The 18906-nt window shown below is 56.6% G+C and overlaps 3 protein-coding genes and 2 non-coding genes across 5 annotated transcripts; 3 read left to right on the top strand and 2 right to left on the bottom strand.

Annotated features, from left to right (window-relative positions):
• Positions 1 to 3108: 3108 nt before the first annotated feature.
• LOC136021513 (beta-keratin-related protein) lies at positions 3109 to 3617 on the top strand. The gene has a single exon (XM_065693825.1). It carries the CDS (start codon positions 3148 to 3150, stop codon positions 3475 to 3477), a length of 330 nt encoding a protein of 109 aa, XP_065549897.1. The 5' UTR covers positions 3109 to 3147; the 3' UTR covers positions 3478 to 3617.
• Positions 3618 to 7530: 3913 nt separating this feature from the next.
• TRNAS-GCU (transfer RNA serine (anticodon GCU)) lies at positions 7531 to 7612 on the top strand. Its single transcript has one exon. It is a non-coding gene; the product is annotated as a tRNA-Ser (tRNA).
• A 1588-nt stretch (positions 7613 to 9200) lies between these two features.
• On the bottom strand, positions 9201 to 9282 carry TRNAS-GCU (transfer RNA serine (anticodon GCU)). The gene has a single exon. It is a non-coding gene; the product is annotated as a tRNA-Ser (tRNA).
• A 1431-nt stretch (positions 9283 to 10713) lies between these two features.
• On the bottom strand, positions 10714 to 11082 carry LOC136021529 (beta-keratin-related protein). Its single transcript, XM_065693846.1, has one exon. The coding sequence runs from the start codon at positions 11041 to 11043 to the stop codon at positions 10714 to 10716; it is 330 nt and encodes a 109-aa protein (XP_065549918.1). The 5' UTR covers positions 11044 to 11082.
• Positions 11083 to 14516: 3434 nt separating this feature from the next.
• Positions 14517 to 15025, top strand: LOC136021521 (beta-keratin-related protein). The gene has a single exon (XM_065693836.1). It carries the CDS (start codon positions 14556 to 14558, stop codon positions 14883 to 14885), a length of 330 nt encoding a protein of 109 aa, XP_065549908.1. The 5' UTR covers positions 14517 to 14555; the 3' UTR covers positions 14886 to 15025.
• The last annotated feature ends 3881 nt before the right edge of the window (positions 15026 to 18906 follow it).

An 18906-nucleotide genomic window follows, 5' to 3' on the forward strand; every position in this document is an offset into this window, starting at 1 on the left:
GCGCCTCGGGACACGTGGAACACGTGTGCCTTTGTGAAGCACGTTAACAAACAGCAATTTGAGGTTAGCAAAGCACCGCCATGAGATGGAGAATTGTCCCTTTCATCTGAAAGGTCTGATTTGCATTTCCCCCTTGGGCGAGAGCGCAGCCGTGATGCATCCGATGCTGCTCCTCAAAGCAACGGCCATGGAGGTCCCCGCCAGGCTCCAGAAAGGGTTTCAGTAGCTCCAGCCCTGTGTGAGAGCCGTGCGCATCCTTGCCGGGGAGCGTGAGGGCCCCTCTCAGGCTGGCCTTGAGCTGCGGAGCGCTGCTGCTGAAGGGCACTCGCCTGGGTCACCTGTGGAAGGGCTGAGGCTGAGGAGCACCGGTCCCGCAGGGCCATGGAAGGGCTCAGTGAGCAGCCAGGCCCCGGCCGGACGCCTTTCTGGGCGAGGGACACAGAAAGAAGGGAACTCAGATCCCCAGAGGTGGTTGGAAGGTGAAGGCCAAAGAAGGACCCTTTGTGGGACGGAGAGAAGCACCGTTGTGTGAATGAGGGGGGCCCTGGGAGCGTTCCTAGAGGTGGCCTCAAAGCAGGGCTGAAAAGGCTGGAGGGGGAAAGGTGCTGCTGCAGGGCAATGTGTCATTTCTCAGCCCCCAAATTCTCATTCCCAAAGTGAGTCGTCAGGCCCTTGGGTGGCAGCTCAAAGGGGCAGAGGAGCAAACCCATGGGCATTTGGCTGAGAGTGCTTTCCCCTTTGGGTGCCCTTGCCCGGCCTGGGAAGGACGTGTCCTCTGGTGCCTGCACTTCAAAGCAGAAGGCTTCCCGGGGAGCAAGTGCGGGCCTGTGGTGTGCGCTTCCTGGCCTCGGGCGCTCCACACGGCTGCTGAGGCAGGTGGATGCGTGTGCCCTCTGCAGCTGCCTCAGCCCTGCTCAGGCACAGGCAAGGCCGGGCTCCTCGTGGCACAGGAATGGCTCCCACCCTTCTGCATGCAGCAGCGGGGCAGGGCCAGGCCAAGGAGGAGAGCACCGGGCACGGTGCTCGCTGCCTGCCTCCCCCTGGTCTGCGCTCCGGAAACCTCTCTGAGTGGGAGCGTCAGGGCCCGTCTGTGCTGTCCTCCTGTGGCTGCTGTTTCACCCAGGAGCACGGCAGGGTTGCAAGGAGTCCCCAGGTGGTTGGGCAAGACGCTGACAGTCCTGACAGCGCTGTGCAAAAAGCTGCATGTCTGCAGGAACGCGGATGTGAGGCTGCACCTCTGCACATCTGAAGCCATTTGCCCCAGAGCCCCTGGTGCCAGGGCATGGCTGATTCACCCCGAGGCGGAGCTGAGGTCTCTCAGAGTGGCTCAGCACTTTCGGGTGACTGCTGCTGCCACCTTGCCATTAAAGGGCCCCAAAGGTGCCCACATGTCCCTGAGCTGGGCAAAACAAGCCGGACCCTCCGGGTCCAGTGACCTGAACAAGCCACCCTCCAGTGTTGCAAGGAGGAGCGTTGTTTTCTTGGGGAAGAGTGTGCCGAAGCCAACAGGTCCACTTGGCGATGGCTCACACTCAGGCATGAGTCAACGGTTCCCACATCGCTCTCCAGGACGTGCTGAGCCACTGCTCCTGCTCAGGAGAGGGTTTCCTTCCCCAGCTCAGGAGGCCTTTGTTTGACCATCACCTCCCACCCACCCCGGCGCTCCCGGTCCCCTCAGCACAGCAGCCATCCTGCAGGGGTTTGGCTGGGCTCTGAGCATCTCCATAGCCTGCAGGCACTGGTCTTGCTCAGGGCCAGCCAGAGCCCACCACAGGGAGACCCTTCTGAGTGCCCTTCAGGCTGGCTCCACAGGCAGAGTGCTAAGTAAGCAGTGGCCGTGTTGCCCAGGAAGGGCAGGACCTGCACAACACCCAGTCATGGCCTCAATCTGCCCCAAGGCTTCCCCAGCACCTGGAATGGTTCCTCAAAGGAGCGCTGGTCTGCGGGAGAACCACAATTGCTATCAACACAGTGACACGAGTGATTTTTCCAGGATGAAAAGGGACCAAGCATTTCAGGCAGAGGAGGCATGTCTTTCATCTTCCAGCCAGCTTTGAGAAGCCAAAATTGCCGTTTCTCAATGTGCTTCGTGTTTGGGTCATTTTTCAGCTCCCCTGGGGCTCTGGGCCGCAGTATAAAAGTGGCCCACAACTGCCAGCTCCTCCATCCTCTCCTCGTGCCTTCCTCTGCTCCGGGAAGTTGGTAAGTCTCAGTTCATTTTGCCCCTTGTCTCCCCGGTTGGCAGAACAGTTTTTTGTGGTGAGGGCCTCCCTGGCTCTTGGCGGATGGTCTGGGATGTGGATCGGGACATTGGTTGGTCTCTTGGCCAGCCGAGCTCAGGTCCTACGGCCAGCACTGCCTAACCGATGACTGGGCACTCCCTCCACCGCCCACCGTTCAGCAATGCTGCTTTTGCACTAATGGCAGGATGAGGAGCTCCCTCAGGAGAGCCAGTGCCACCATTCACGCTGCCTCCGTGGTGGCTGCTGTCTTCAGGAGCCTGTTGCGTTGTGCTCAGCCAGGTCCCCTCCTGAGAGCAGTGGCTGGGAGGAGCCCGACCTGGCAAGACCAGGGCGCTCGAGGGCAGGGCGTTTGGCTGCGTGAACAAACGGGTGCTGGCAGAGGGGCCGATGGCCAGGAAGGTCAGAGCCGATTCCAAGGAGAGGGATCCTCTCGATCTGCAGTAGAAAATCTTCCCCTGCCTAAGGCCACAGCGTCAAGGCTGTGCTCCAGCCACCTGAAAACCCAGCATCCATATTCGCATTCTGGGAAGGGGCTTAAGGAGGACTCTCTCCGGGGGCCTTCCCCACCAAGCCTTCAGGAGCAAGCAGGAGGACTGCAGTGAAATGCCCTCAGGGCCAGCAGGCAATCCCCTGGTAAAGGAGCACCCAGAGGCAGCAGAGCAGCTGGAGGGGGACTGCTCCCGTCCTGTGCGGGGTCCTTGTGAGCAGGGCTCCAGGCTGCAGGATGCCCTGTGCTCCCCTCTGCTGGGAGGTGGGATGGTGCGGGAGGAGGGAAGGCTTTTCCCTGGCCCTGGCCAGGCAGCGCCCGTTGCCAGAGGCGCGGAGCTGGCGCCTGACGGGGCCCGGCAGCTCATGGCCTCTGCTCCCTGTGTGGGTCCCGCAGGCTCTCCTCCCTCCAGCAGACATGTCGTGCTACAGCCCGTGCCTGCCCGCTGCCTGCGGCCCAACCCCGCTCGCCAACAGCTGCAACGAGCCGTGCGTCCTGCGCTGCGCCGACTCCAGCGTTGCCATCCAGCCCTCGCCAGTGCTGGTGACGCTGCCGGGCCCGATCCTCAGCTCCTTCCCGCAGAGCACAGCCGTGGGCTCCAGCGCCTCGGCTGCCGTGGGCAGCTCTCTCAGCGCTGCCAGCGTGCCCATCGCTTCTGGGGGCTCCCTGGGGCTGGGGGGCTATGGCTGGGCAGGGCTGGGCCGGGGGCTCTGCGGGGCTCTGGGACGTGGCAATCTCTTATGCTGAAGCCCCTGCGTTGCCTGCCCCTGCTCCAGCGCCAGCAGCCTCCAGGAAAGCCCTGCACACAGCCCCGAGAGCGTGGCTCTGCTCTGCACAGGAGCCCAGCTCCGGCCGCTCCGCCTGCAGGAAGGGGCCCGCGCTGCCCTTCTCTCTCTGCCCAGGAAACCTCTGTCTTCCCTTCCCTTGCTCTGCTTTCCCCTCACTTGCCACCTCTTCCCTGAGCTTTACTCGGCCTCCAAAAGGCATTGCTGAAGTTCTCCTCTGCTCCATTTCCCCTTGATTATCTCAGTAAAGACATCGGGCATCAGCTCCGCAACAGAGTCATCTTTCTTCCCTCCTTCCCTCTTCTCCAGTCCCAACCAGCAGAGTATGCAGAACCCTTCCTCCCTCGGTAAAACTATGGCTTTCTCCGTGGTTTCAGCACTTGAGAGAGCCTCCTCTTTTGCCCTTGACATCCCATGGCAATGGAGATTGCCTTTCCACAAGTGCAACGAGCTGGATGCCTGGGTGCTCTATGGCTGTAGCAAGAACCGTTGCTGCCTGGCAAAGGCAGAGTGGAGCGCGCAGAGATCTGGATGGTTGGGAACGCCCCGGCTGTGCCCGGGGAACTTCTGGGCTGAGCAGGCATTTCCTGACATCCTGGAACAGAACTGTCGTGGAACACACACAGAGCTGAGGTCAGGGTGGAACTCATGGTTAAAGCAAATCATCTTATAGGATCATAGGATCATAGAATCATAGAATATTAAGGCTTGGAAAGGACCTCAAGGTCATCCAGTTCCAACCCCCCTGCCATGGGCAGGGACACTTCACACTAAACCATACAACCCAAGGCTTCGTCCAACCTGGCCTTGAACACTGCCTGGGATGGAGCACTCACAACCTCCCTGGGCAACTCATTGAAGTGCCTCACCACCATTACAGTAAAGAATTTCTTCCTTAGATCCAATGTAAACTTCCCCTGTTTAAGTTTTAACCCGTTACCCCTTGTCCTGTCACTACAGTCCCTGACGAAGAGTCCCTCCCCAGCATCCCTATAGGCCCCCTTCAGGTACTGGAAGGCTGCTATGAGGTCTCCACGCAGCTTTCTCTTCTCCAGGCTGAACAGCCCCAACTTTCTCAGCCTGTCTTTGTATTGGAGGTGCTCCAGTCCCCTGATCATCCTCGTGGCCTCCTCTGGACTTGTTCCAGCAGTTCCATGTCCTTTTTATGTTGAGGACACCAGAACTGCACACAGTGCTCCAGGTGAGGTCTCACAAGAGCAGAGTAGAGGGGCAGGATCACATCCTTCGGCCTACTGGTCATGCTCCTTTTGATGCAGCCCAGGATACGGTTGGCTTTCTGGGCTGCGAGCACACACAGGACCAGGCTCATGTTCATTTTCTCATTGACCAGCACCCCCAAGTCCTTCTCTGCAGGGCTGCTCTGAATCTCTTCTTTGCCCAGTCTGTAGCTGTGCCTGGGATTGCTCCGACCCAGGTGTAGGACCTTGCACTTGTCATGGTTGAACTTCATGAGGTTGGCATCAGCCCACCTCACAAGTGTGTCGAGGTCCCTCTGGATGGCATCCCTTCCCTCCAGCGTGTCAACCGGACCACACAGCTTGGTGTCATCGGCAGACTTGCTGAGGGCGCACTCAATCCCACTGTCCATGTCACCAACAAAGATGTTAAAGAAAACCAGTCCCAACACCAGTCCCTAAGGAACACCACTCATTACTGGTCTGCAGCCCGACATCGAGCCATTGACCACAACTCTTTGTGTGCGGCCATCCAGCCAGTTCTTTATCCACCGACTGGTCCATCCATCAAATTGATGTCTCTCAAATTTAGAGACAAGGATGTCATGTGGGACAGTGTCGAACACTTTGCACAAGTCCATGTAGATGACATCAACTGCTCTACCCCTCTCCATCAGTTCTGTAGCACCAAAACAGAAGGCCAGCAAATTGGTCAGGCAGGATTTCCCCTTAGTGAAGCCATGCTGGCTGTCACCAAGCACCTTGTTGTTTTTCATGTGCCTTAGCATGCCTTCCAGGCGGATGTGCTCCAAGATTTTACCAGGCACAGAGGTGAGACTGACTGCTCTGTAATTCCCCGGGTCTTCCATTTTCCACTTCTTGAAAATGGGGGTTATATTTCCCTTTTTCCAGTCGTCGGGAACTTCACCTGACTGCCATGATTTTTCAAACATGATGGCCAGTGGCTTAGCAAGTTCATTCGCCAGCTCCTTCAGGACCCGCGGATGGATTCCATCAGGTCCCACAGACTTGTGCACATTCAGGTTTTTAAGACAGTCTCAAACTACATCCTCTCCTACAGTGGGCCCAAGGTCTTCATTCTCACAGTCCCTGTATCTACCTTCCAAGACTTGGGTGGTGTCGTCAGAGCCTTTGCCAGTGAAGACCGAGGCAAAGAAGTCGTTCAGAACTTCAGCCTTCTCCAAATCCTGTGTAGCCAGTTCTCCCGATAGCTTCCGGAGGGTGCCTGCGTTGTCCCTAGTCTGCTTTTTATTCGCTACGTACCTATAGAATCCCTTCCTGTTATCCTTAACATCCCTAGCCAAGTTTAATTCTAACCGGGCCTTAACCTTCCTAACCTGGTCCCTAGCTTCCCAGACAACATTCCTGTATTCATCCCAGCCGCCTGTCCTTGCTTTCACCTTTTATAAGCCTTGTTATTCCTTTGAATTTTCCTCAGCAGCTCCTTATCCATCCAAGGAGGTCTCCTGGCCCTCCTGCTGCACTTCCTTCTAGTTAGGATGCAGCACTCCTGAGCTTGCCGTAGGCGATCCTTGAATACCAACCAACAGTCTTGGGCCCCCCTGCCCTCCAGGCCTATATCCCATGGAACCTTACTAAGCAGGCTCCTGAAGAGGCCAAAGTCTGCTCTCTCACAGTCCAGGGCAGTGAGCTTGCTGCATGCCCTTCTCACTGTCCTGAGGATCTCAAATTCGACCATCTCGTGATCGCTGCATCCAAGGCTGCCCTGGAGCATCACATTTCCAACCAGCCCTTCCCTGTTGGTGAGCACGAGCTCAAGCATGGCACCTCTCCTTGTCGGCTCCTCTATTACTTGCAGAAGGAAGTTCCCTTCCACACAATCGAGGAACCTCCTGGATTGCTTGTGCCGGGCAGCACCGTCGCTCCAACAGATGTCAGGGTGGTTGAAGTCCCCCATGAGAACAAGGGCCTGCGAGCGTGAGGCTTTTCCTATCTGTCTGTAGAGTGCTTCATCTGCAGGTTCTCCTTGATCAGGCGGTCTGTAACGGATCCCCACAGTAATGTCTACCATCGCTGTTTTCCCTTTAACCCTGACCCACAAACTCTCTGTTAAGTGATCACCTGTCCCCAGACAGAGTTCCATACTCTCCAGCCTACCCCTAGCATACAGGGCAACTCCCCTTCACCTGCCTGCTGGGCCTGTCCTTTCTAAAGAGCCTGTAGCCTTCCATTCCAACACTCCAGTCACAGGAGCCATCCCACCATGTTTCTGTGATGCCTATTATATCATATGAGTCTGTAAGTAATTGTCCCAGGAGAGAGACACCTGGGGCTCTCCTGGACTGCAGTGAGCTGCAACCAGGTCGCTCCCTCTGACTGGGGCACCCCTCAGAGTTCATAAACTCTCAAGGGCACATTCCACTACATGCACCATTGGCCAGGCCTGAGACAAGGTAGGAGCCAGGCGCACCCAGGCTCCATCAGGTGTTTAGAAAGCAGGGGGCATCTGTTCTGAACCTCAGGACTCAGCAGCAGGGTCTCCCTTATATCTTTATGACTTCAGGCCCTATACCAATACCCTTTAGCTCAGTTTCACCTCGGTATTCCTCTCTTAACTTCACCTGTGTAATGAGTAGTAGAGTGAGCCTTGCCATCAAATTCTGTCAAACAATGCCTTATTTATAAACTGCTCTTGCTAATACCTTTGATGGCCTTTCTTTGAGTGACCCTAAAGCAGTCTTTTTCCACCACACTCTCCAAAGTCAAACAGAATAAAAAGCCAGGAGCATCACCAGCATCAGTTGCAGGAGCATCAGTGGCAGCAGCAGGAGGACACTGACGAGGTGGCCGAGTGGTGAAGGCGATGGACTGCTAATCCATTGTGCTCTGCACGCATGGGTTCGAATCCCATCCTCGTCGGTCAGTTCAGTGTGTGCCCCACATAACACTTTGTTTTGAGATGACAGTGGCCTGGAGAGACCTTGCAAGGTGTTCAAGGGACTCAACACACACCTCAGCCTCTTCTGTGGCAAGATATCGCTGTCCGGGTGCAGCACCTGGTGCTGTAGGTATGCCACGTAGATGCTTGTGTGCCCAAGTGTCGGGCCACTGAGGAACACCAGAACAATCAACAGGTGGATGAAGCTGCTAAGACTGAAGTGGCTCAGATGGATTTAGGTTGGCGATGTAAGGGTGAATTAGTTTTAGCCCTGGCAACATAAGGGTGAATTATTTTTGGCCCGGTGGGCCCATGACACTTCAGGCCATCAGGGCAGAGATGCACCATACAGATGGGCCCGTGATCACGGGGCAGATTTAGCAATGGACACTATTGCCCAGGTTATTCACGAGTGTGAAGCGTGCTGCAATTGAGCAAGCCAAGTGGTTAGAGCCTCTCTGGTATGGAGGACGATGGCTGAAGTATAACTATGGGGAGGCCTGGCAGGTTGACTATATCGCACTCCCATCAACGCGCCAAGGCAAGTGCCATGTGCTTACCGTGGTAGAAGCAACCACCGGCTGGCTGGAAACGTACGCTGTGCCCCACGCCACTGCCCGGAACACTGTCCTGGGCCTTGAGAAACAGATTTTGTGGCGACACGGCACCCCAGAGAGAACTGAGTCAGACAATGGGACTCATTTCCAGAACAACCTCATACATTTGGGCCAAAGAGCACGGCATTGAGCGGGTGTAGCACATCCCCTACCATGCACCAGCCTCTGGGAGAATCGAACGGTATAATGGGCTGTTAAAAACCACACTGGGAGCTATGGGTGGTGGGACTTTCAAACATGGGGATACACATTTACCAAAAGCCACCTGGCTGGACCAGCACAAGCAGAACTTTTACTCCCTGTAGAGGGGGATAAAGTTCCTGTGGTGAACATCACTGGAGATGCTGAAACCCCAACTAGATGATGTGCTAAGCAAGCAGCTCAAGGTGACCCTGCTGGAGCAGTTGGCTGCCATTAAAGGATCTCTGGAGGTACCTTCCACCCCCAGCGATTCTGAGACTCTGTGAACAGGTAAGAGTAATGTCTCCCATCAAAATCTGACTTCAGATGTGGTGTGACAGAAAGTGCTTTACTTGTATGGTCTTTTTTGATCCTATCGCCTGTTGAGCTTTCCTGAAGGCAAGGTGAACAACATCCACTGCTCTTGCCTTCTCTATCAGGCTAGTGACCTCCCTGTAGAAGACTACCAGCTTGGTAAGGAAGACTTCTCCTTCAGAAACCCATGCTTCTGAGTCCCAGGCACCTTCCTGTGCTACCTGTTCTTGTAAAACACTTCCCAGGTGTTCTGCTCTCTCATCATTGCAGGGATCAAGGAGGCAGTGAGATTCCTGTGAGTTTATGGATCTCCCTTGTTTCCCTTCTTGTTCCTCCTGCCTAGGTGCAGACAGAAGAGGCTGAGGTGTGTGCTGAGTCCCTTGAACACCTTGCAAGGTCTCTCCAGGCCACTGTCATCTCAAAACAAAATGTTATGTGGGGCACACACTGAGCTGACCAACGAGGAAGGGATTCGAACCCACGCGTGCAGAGCACAATGGATTAGCAGTCCATCGCCTTCACCACTCGGCCACCTCGTCAGTGTCCTGCTCCTGCTGCTGCTGCTGATGATGAGGGCTTTTTATTCTGTTTGATGTTGGAGAGTGTGGTGGAAAATGGCTGCTTTAGGGTCCCTCAAAAAATGACCATCAAAGGTATTAGCAAGAGCAGTTTATAAATAAGGCATTGTTTGACAGAATTTGATGGCAAAGCTCACTCTACTACTTGTTACATAGATGAAGTGTAGAGAGGGAAATTGAGGTGAAACCGAGCTAAAGAGTATTGGTATAGGGCCTGAAGGCATTAAGATGTAAGGGAGACCCTGCTGCTGAGTCCTGAGGTTCAGAACAGATGCCCCCTGCTTTCTAAACTCCTGACAGAGCCTCGGTGCGGCTGGATCTTGTCTTAGTCTCAGACTTGGTCAACAATTTGTGTCTAATGGAATGCATAAAGGAAAATCAAGGTAGAAGCGAGCTAAAATGATTTGTATGGAGATTGAAGGTGACAAGGGTAAGGGGACTCTCCCCTTAATGACAACATTCAGCACAGACCCCTATCATTTTCTGAACTCCTGATGGAGCCTGGGTGCGCCTGGTTCCTATCTGAGTCTCAGACTTGGCCAATGGTGCGTGTACCAGAATGTAAGCTTGAGAGTTGATGAACTCTGAGGGGTGCCCCACTCAGAGGGAGGGACCTGGCTGCAGCTCACTGCAGTCCAGGAGAGCCCCAAGTGTCTCTCTCCTGGGACAATTACTTACAGGGTCATAAGATGATTGACTTTGGCCATGAGCTCCATCCTGACCTCAGCTGTGTGTGTGTTCAACGACAGTTCTGTTCCAGGTTATCAGGAAATGCCTGCTCAGGCCAGAAGTTCCCCGGGCACAGCCGGGGCGTTCCCAACCATCCAGATCTCTGAGCGCTGCACTCTGCCTTTGCCAGGCAGCAACGGTTCTTGCTACAGCCATGGAGCACCCAGGCATCCAGCTCGTTGCACTTGTGGAAAGGCAATCTCCATTGCCATGGGATGTCAAGGGCAAAAGAGGAGGCTCTCTCAAGTCTGGAAACCATGGAGAAAGCCATAGTTTTACCAGGGAGAAATTATTCTGGATACTCTGCTGGTTGGGACTGGAGAAGAGGGAAGGAGGGAAGAAAGATGACTCTGTTGCGGAGCTGATGCCCGATGTCTTTATTGAGATAATCAAGGGGAAATGGAGCAGAGGAGAACTTCAGCAATGCCTTTTGGAGGCCGAGTAAAGCTCAGGGAAGAGGTGGCAAGTGAGGGGAAAGCAGAGCAAGGGAAGGGAAGACAGAGGTTTCCTGGGCAGAGAGAGAAGGGCAGCGCGGGCCCCTTCCTGCAGGCGGAGCGGCCGGAGCTGGGCTCCTGTGCAGAGCAGAGCCATGCTCTCGGGGCTGTGTGCAGGGCTTTCCTGGAGGCTGCTGGCGCTGGAGCAGGGGCAGGCAACGCAGGGGCTTCAGCATAAGAGATTGCCACGTCCCAGAGCCCCGCAGAGCCCCCGGCCCAGCCCTGCCCAGCCATAGCCCCCCAGCCCCAGGGAGCCCCCAGAAGCGATGGGCACGCTGGCAGCGCTGAGAGAGCTGCCCACGGCAGCCGAGGCGCTGGAGCCCACGGCTGTGCTCTGCGGGAAGGAGCTGAGGATCGGGCCCGGCAGCGTCACCAGCACTGGCGAGGGCTGGATGGCAACGCTGGAGTCGGCGCAGCGCAGGACGCACGGCTCGTTGCAGCTGTTGGCGAGCGGGGTTGGGCCGCAGGCAGCGGGCAGGCACGGGCTGTAGCACGACATGTCTGCTGGAGGGAGGAGAGCCTGCGGGACCCACACAGGGAGCAGAGGCCATGAGCTGCCGGGCCCCGTCAGGCGCCAGCTCCGCGCCTCTGGCAACGGGCGCTGCCTGGCCAGGGCCAGGGAAAAGCCTTCCCTCCTCCCGCACCATCCCACCTCCCAGCAGAGGGGAGCACAGGGCATCCTGCAGCCTGGAGCCCTGCTCACAAGGACCCCGCACAGGACGGGAGCAGTCCCCCTCCAGCTGCTCTGCTGCCTCTGGGTGCTCCTTTACCAGGGGATTGCCTGCTGGCCCTGAGGGCATTTCACTGCAGTCCTCCTGCTTGCTCCTGAAGGCTTGGTGGGGAAGGCCCCTGGAGAGAGTCCTCCTTAAGCCCCTTCCCAGAATGCGAATATGGATGCTGGGTTTTCAGGTGGCTGGAGCACAGCCTTGACGCTGTGGCCTTAGGCAGGGGAAGATTTTCTACTGCAGATCGAGAGGATCCCTCTCCTTGGAATCGGCTCTGACCTTCCTGGCCATCGGCCCCTCTGCCAGCACCCGTTTGTTCACGCAGCCAAACGCCCTGCCCTCGAGCGCCCTGGTCTTGCCAGGTCGGGCTCCTCCCAGCCACTGCTCTCAGGAGGGGACCTGGCTGAGCACAACGCAACAGGCTCCTGAAGACAGCAGCCACCACGGAGGCAGCGTGAATGGTGGCACTGGCTCTCCTGAGGGAGCTCCTCATCCTGCCATTAGTGCAAAAGCAGCATTGCTGAACGGTGGGCGGTGGAGGGAGTGCCCAGTCATCGGTTAGGCAGTGCTGGCCGTAGGACCTGAGCCTTGGAAAGAAGCTCGGCTGGCCAAGAGACCAACCAATGTCCCGATCCACATCCCAGACCATCCGCCAAGAGCCAGGGAGGCCCTCACCACAAAAAACTGTTCTGCCAACCGGGGAGACAAGGGGCAAAATGAACTGAGACTTACCAACTTCCCGGAGCAGAGGAAGGCACGAGGAGAGGATGGAGGAGCTGGCAGTTGTGGGCCACTTTTATACTGCGGCCCAGAGCCCCAGGGGAGCTGAAAAATGACCCAAACACGAAGCACATTGAGAAACGGCAATTTTGGCTTCTCAAAGCTGGCTGGAAGATGAAAGACATGCCTCCTCTGCCTGAAATGCTTGGTCCCTTTTCATCCTGGAAAAATCACTCGTGTCACTGTGTTGATAGCAATTGTGGTTCTCCCGCAGACCAGCGCTCCTTTGAGGAACCATTCCAGGTGCTGGGGAAGCCTTGGGGCAGATTGAGGCCATGACTGGGTGTTGTGCAGGTCCTGCCCTTCCTGGGCAACACGGCCACTGCTTACTTAGCACTCTGCCTGTGGAGCCAGCCTGAAGGGCACTCAGAAGGGTCTCCCTGTGGTGGGCTCTGGCTGGCCCTGAGCAAGACCAGTGCCTGCAGGCTATGGAGATGCTCAGAGCCCAGCCAAGCCCCTGCAGGATGGCTGCTGTGCTGAGGGGACCGGGAGCGCCGGGGTGGGTGGGAGGTGATGGTCAAACAAAGGCCTCCTGAGCTGGGGAAGGAAACCCTCTCCTGAGCAGGAGCAGTGGCTCAGCACGTCCTGGAGAGCGATGTGGGAACCGTTGACTCATGCCTGAGTGTGAGCCATCGCCAAGTGGACCTGTTGGCTTCGGCACACTCTTCCCCAAGAAAACAACGCTCCTCCTTGCAACACTGGAGGGTGGCTTGTTCAGGTCACTGGACCCGGAGGGTCCGGCTTGTTTTGCCCAGCTCAGGGACATGTGGGCACCTTCGGGGCCCTTTAATGGCAAGGTGGCAGCAGCAGTCACCCGAAAGTGCTGAGCCACTCTGAGAGACCTCAGCTCCGCCTCGGGGTGAATCAGCCATGCCCTGGCACCAGGGGCTCTGGGGCAAATGGCTTCAGATGTGCAGAGGTGCAGCCTCACATCCGCGTTCCTGCAGACATGCAGCTTTTTGCACAGCGCTGTCAGGACTGTCAGCGTCTTGCCCAACCACCTGGGGACTCCTTGCAACCCTGCCGTGCTCCTGGGTGAAACAGCAGCCACAGGAGGACAGCACAGACGGGCCCTGACGCTCCCACTCAGAGAGGTTTCCGGAGCGCAGACCAGGGGGAGGCAGGCAGCGAGCACCGTGCCCGGTGCTCTCCTCCTTGGCCTGGCCCTGCCCCGCTGCTGCATGCAGAAGGGTGGGAGCCATTCCTGTGCCACGAGGAGCCCGGCCTTGCCTGTGCCTGAGCAGGGCTGAGGCAGCTGCAGAGGGCACACGCATCCACCTGCCTCAGCAGCCGTGTGGAGCGCCCGAGGCCAGGAAGCGCACACCACAGGCCCGCACTTGCTCCCCGGGAAGCCTTCTGCTTTGAAGTGCAGGCACCAGAGGACACGTCCTTCCCAGGCCGGGCAAGGGCACCCAAAGGGGAAAGCACCCTCAGCCAAATGCCCATGGGTTTGCTCCTCTGCCCCTTTGAGCTGCCACCCAAGGGCCTGACGACTCACTTTGGGAATGAGAATTTGGGGGCTGAGAAATGACACATTGCCCTGCAGCAGCACCTTTCCCCCTCCAGCCTTTTCAGCCCTGCTTTGAGGCCACCTCTAGGAACGCTCCCAGGGCCCCCCTCATTCACACAACGGTGCTTCTCTCCGTCCCACAAAGGGTCCTTCTTTGGCCTTCACCTTCCAACCACCTCTGGGGATCTGAGTTCCCTTCTTTCTGTGTCCCTCGCCCAGAAAGGCGTCCGGCCGGGGCCTGGCTGCTCACTGAGCCCTTCCGTGGCCCTGCGGGACCGGTGCTCCTCAGCCTCAGCCCTTCCACAGGTGACCCAGGCGAGTGCCCTTCAGCAGCAGCGCTCCGCAGCTCAAGGCCAGCCTGAGAGGGGCCCTCACGCTCCCCGGCAAGGATGCGCACGGCCCTCACACAGGGCTGGAGCTACTGAAACCCTTTCTGGAGCCTGGCGGGGACCTCCATGGCCGTTGCTTTGAGGAGCAGCATCGGATGCATCACGGCTGCGCTCTCGCCCAAGGGGGAAATGCAAATCAGACCTTTCAGATGAAAGGGACAATTCTCCATCTCATGGCGGTGCTTTGCTAACCTCAAATTGCTGTTTGTTAACGTGCTTCACAAAGGCACACGTGTTCCACGTGTCCCGAGGCGCTGGCTCCCTGTATAAAAGGCCGTGCCACTCCAGGCCCTTCCATCCGCAGCTCTTCCCTTGCTTTCCTCGTGGACTCGGTACGTCTGAACTCCCCTCTTCTCTTCCTGCTTGCTACGGGGGGACTGCTCCCGTCCTGTGCGGGGTCCTTGTGAGCAGGGCTCCAGGCTGCAGGATGCCCTGTGCTCCCCTCTGCTGGGAGGTGGGATGGTGCGGGAGGAGGGAAGGCTTTTCCCTGGCCCTGGCCAGGCAGCGCCCGTTGCCAGAGGCGCGGAGCTGGCGCCTGACGGGGCCCGGCAGCTCATGGCCTCTGCTCCCTGTGTGGGTCCCGCAGGCTCTCCTCCCTCCAGCAGACATGTCGTGCTACAGCCCGTGCCTGCCCGCTGCCTGCGGCCCAACCCCGCTCGCCAACAGCTGCAACGAGCCGTGCGTCCTGCGCTGCGCCGACTCCAGCGTTGCCATCCAGCCCTCGCCAGTGCTGGTGACGCTGCCGGGCCCGATCCTCAGCTCCTTCCCGCAGAGCACAGCCGTGGGCTCCAGCGCCTCGGCTGCCGTGGGCAGCTCTCTCAGCGCTGCCAGCGTGCCCATCGCTTCTGGGGGCTCCCTGGGGCTGGGGGGCTATGGCTGGGCAGGGCTGGGCCGGGGGCTCTGCGGGGCTCTGGGACGTGGCAATCTCTTATGCTGAAGCCCCTGCGTTGCCTGCCCCTGCTCCAGCGCCAGCAGCCTCCAGGAAAGCCCTGCACACAGCCCCGAGAGCGTGGCTCTGCTCTGCACAGGAGCCCAGCTCCGGCCGCTCCGCCTGCAGGAAGGGGCCCGCGCTGCCCTTCTCTCTCTGCCCAGGAAACCTCTGTCTTCCCTTCCCTTGCTCTGCTTTCCCCTCACTTGCCACCTCTTCCCTGAGCTTTACTCGGCCTCCAAAAGGCATTGCTGAAGTTCTCCTCTGCTCCATTTCCCCTTGATTATCTCAATAAAGACATCGGGCATCAGCTCCGCAACAGAGTCATCTTTCTTCCCTCCTTCCCTCTTCTCCAGTCCCAACCAGCAGAGTATGCAGAACCCTTCCTCCCTCGGTAAAACTATGGCTTTCTCCGTGGTTTCAGCACTTGAGAGAGCCTCCTCTTTTGCCCTTGACATCCCATGGCAATGGAGATTGCCTTTCCACAAGTGCAACGAGCTGGATGCCTGGGTGCTCCATGGCTGTAGCAAGAACCGTTGCTGCCTGGCAAAGGCAGAGTGGAGCGCGCAGAGATCTGGATGGTTGGGAACGCCCCGGCTGTGCCCGGGGAACTTCTGGCCTGAGCAGGCATTTCCTGACAACCTGGAACAGAACTGTCGTGGAACACACACACAGCTGAGGTCAGGATGGAGCTCATGGCCAAAGCAAATCATCTTATAGGATCAAAGAATCATAGAATATTAAGGCTTGGAAAGGACCTCAAGGTCATCCAGTTGCAACCCCCCTGCCATGGGCAGGGACACCTCACACTAAACCATACAACCCAAGGCTTCATCCAACCTGGCCTTCAACACTGCCAGGGATGGAGCACTCACAACCTCACTGGGCAACCCATTCCAGTGCCTCACCACCCTAACAGGAAAGAATTTCCTCCTTATATCCAATCTAAACTTCCCCTGTTTAAGTTTTAACCCGTTTACCCCTTGTCCTGTCACTACAGTCCCTGACGAAGAGTCCCTCCCCAGCATCCCTATAGGCCCCCTTCAGGTACTGGAAGCTGCTCTGAGGTCTCCATGCAGCCTTCTCTTCTCCAGGCTGAACAGCCCCAACTTCCTCAGCCTGGCTTCATACGGGAGGTGCTCCAGCCCCTGATCATCCTCGTGGCCTCCTCTGGACTTGTTCCAGCAGTTCCATGTCCTTTTTATGTTGAGGACACCAGAACTGCACACAGTGCTCCAGGTGAGGTCTCACAAGAGCAGAGTAGAGGGGCAGGATCACCTCCTTCGACCTGCTGTTCACGCTCCTTTTGATGCAGCCCAGGATACGGTTGGTTTCTGGGCTGCAAGCACACACTGGACCTGGCTCATGTTCATTTTCTCATTGACCAGCACCCCCAAGTCCTTCTCTGCAGGGCCGCTCTGAATCTCTTCTCTGCCCAACCTGTAGCTGTGCCTGGGATTGCTCCGACTCAGGTGTAGGACCTTGCACTTGTCATGGTTGAACTTCATAAGGTTGGCATCAGCCCACCTCACAAGCGTGTCGAGGTCCCTCTGGATGCCATCCCTTCCCTCCAGCATGTCAACCGGACCACACAGCTTGGTGTCATCGGCAAACCTGCTGAGGGCACACTCAATCCCACTGTCCGTGTCAGCGACGAAGATGTTAAACAAGACTTGTCCCAACACCGATCCCTGAGGGACACCGCTCATTACTGGTCTCCAGCTGGACATCGAGCCATTGACCACAACTCTTTGTGTGCGGCCATCCAGCCAGTTCTTTATCCACCGAGTGGTCCACCTATCAAATTGATGTCTCTCAAATTTACAGACAAGGATGTCATGTGGGACAGCATCGAACACTTTGCACAAGTCCAGGTAGATGACATCAACTGCTCTACCCCTCTCCATCAGTTCTGTAGCACCAACATAGAAGGCCACCAAATTGGTCAGGCAGGATTTCCCCTTAGTGAAGCCACGCTGGCTGTCACCAAGCACCTTGTTTTTCATGTGCCTTAGCATGCCTTCCAGGCGGATGTGCTCCAAGATTTTACCAGGCACAGAGGTGAGACTGACTGCTCTGTAATTCCCCGGGTCTTCCATTTTCCCCTTCTTGAAAATGGGGGTTATATTTCCCTTTTTCCAGTCGTCAGGAACTTCACTTGACTGCCATGATTTTTCAAACATGATGGCCAGTGGCTTAGCAACTTCATTCGCCAGCTCCTTCAGGACCCGCGGATGGATTCCATCAGGTCCCACGGACTTGTGCACATTCAGGTTTTTAAGACAGTCTCAAACCACATCCTCTCCTACAGTGGGCCCAAGGTCTTCATTCTCACAGTCCCTGTATCTACCTTCCAAGACTTGGGTGGTGTCGTCAGAGCCTTTGCCAGTGAAGACCGAGGCAAAGAAGTCGTTCAGAACTTCAGCCTTCTCCAAATCCTGTGTAGCCAGTTCTCCCGATAGCTTCCGGAGGGTGCCTGCGTTGTCCCTAGTCTGCTTTTTATTCGCTACGTACCTATAGAATCCCTTCCTGTTATCCTTAACATCCCTAGCCAAGTTTAATTCTAACCGGGCCTTAACCTTCCTAACCTGGTCCCTAGCTTCCCAGACAACATTCCTGTATTCATCCCAGCCGCCTGTCCTTGCTTTCACCTTTTATAAGCCTTGTTATTCCTTTGAATTTTCCTCAGCAGCTCCTTATCCATCCAAGGAGGTCTCCTGGCCCTCCTGCTGCACTTCCTTCTAGTTAGGATGCAGCACTCCTGAGCTTGCCGTAGGCGATCCTTGAATACCAACCAACAGTCTTGGGCCCCCCTGCCCTCCAGGCCTATATCCCATGGAACCTTACTAAGCAGGCTCCTGAAGAGGCCAAAGTCTGCTCTCTCGCAGTCCAGGGCAGTGAGCTTGCTGCATGCCCTTCTCACTGTCCTGAGGATCTCAAATTCGACCATCTCGTGATCGCTGCATCCAAGGCTGCCCTGGAGCATCACATTTCCAACCAGCCCTTCCCTGTTGGTGAGCACGAGCTCAAGCATGGCACCTCTCCTTGTCGGCTCCTCTATTACTTGCAGAAGGAAGTTCCCTTCCACACAATCGAGGAACCTCCTGGATTGCTTGTGCCGGGCAGCACCGTCGCTCCAACAGATGTCAGGGTGGTTGAAGTCCCCCATGAGAACAAGGGCCTGCGAGCGTGAGGCTTTTCCTATCTGTCTGTAGAGTGCTTCATCTGCAGGTTCTCCTTGATCAGGCGGTCTGTAACGGATCCCCACAGTAATGTCTACCATCGCTGTTTTCCCTTTAACCCTGACCCACAAACTCTCTGTTAAGTGATCACCTGTCCCCAGACAGAGTTCCATACTCTCCAGCCTACCCCTAGCATACAGGGCAACTCCCCTTCACCTGCCTGCTGGGCCTGTCCTTTCTAAAGAGCCTGTAGCCTTCCATTCCAACACTCCAGTCACAGGAGCCATCCCACCATGTTTCTGTGATGCCTATTATATCATATGAGTCTGTAAGTAATTGTCCCAGGAGAGAGACACCTGGGGCTCTCCTGGACTGCAGTGAGCTGCAACCAGGTCGCTCCCTCTGACTGGGGCACCCCTCAGAGTTCATAAACTCTCAAGGGCACATTCCACTACATGCACCATTGGCCAGGCCTGAGACAAGGTAGGAGCCAGGCGCACCCAGGCTCCATCAGGTGTTTAGAAAGCAGGGGGCATCTGTTCTGAACCTCAGGACTCAGCAGCAGGGTCTCCCTTATATCTTTATGACTTCAGGCCCTATACCAATACCCTTTAGCTCAGTTTCACCTCGGTATTCCTCTCTTAACTTCACCTGTGTAATGAGTAGTAGAGTGAGCCTTGCCATCAAATTCTGTCAAACAATGCCTTATTTATAAACTGCTCTTGCTAATACCTTTGATGGCCTTTCTTTGAGTGACCCTAAAGCAGTCTTTTTCCACCACACTCTCCAAAGTCAAACAGAATAAAAAGCCAGGAGCATCACCAGCATCAGTTGCAGGAGCATCAGTA

This window comes from Lathamus discolor, chromosome 13 (assembly GCF_037157495.1).
Source record: "Lathamus discolor isolate bLatDis1 chromosome 13, bLatDis1.hap1, whole genome shotgun sequence".
Lineage (NCBI taxonomy): Eukaryota > Metazoa > Chordata > Aves > Psittaciformes > Psittacidae > Lathamus > Lathamus discolor.

Coding starts and splice junctions, on each gene's coding strand:
- LOC136021529 (XM_065693846.1), bottom strand. CDS start 11,043: ATGTCGTGCTACAGCCCGTGCCTGCCCGCTGCCTGCGGCCCAACCCCG.
- LOC136021513 (XM_065693825.1), top strand. CDS start 3,148: ATGTCGTGCTACAGCCCGTGCCTGCCCGCTGCCTGCGGCCCAACCCCG.
- LOC136021521 (XM_065693836.1), top strand. CDS start 14,556: ATGTCGTGCTACAGCCCGTGCCTGCCCGCTGCCTGCGGCCCAACCCCG.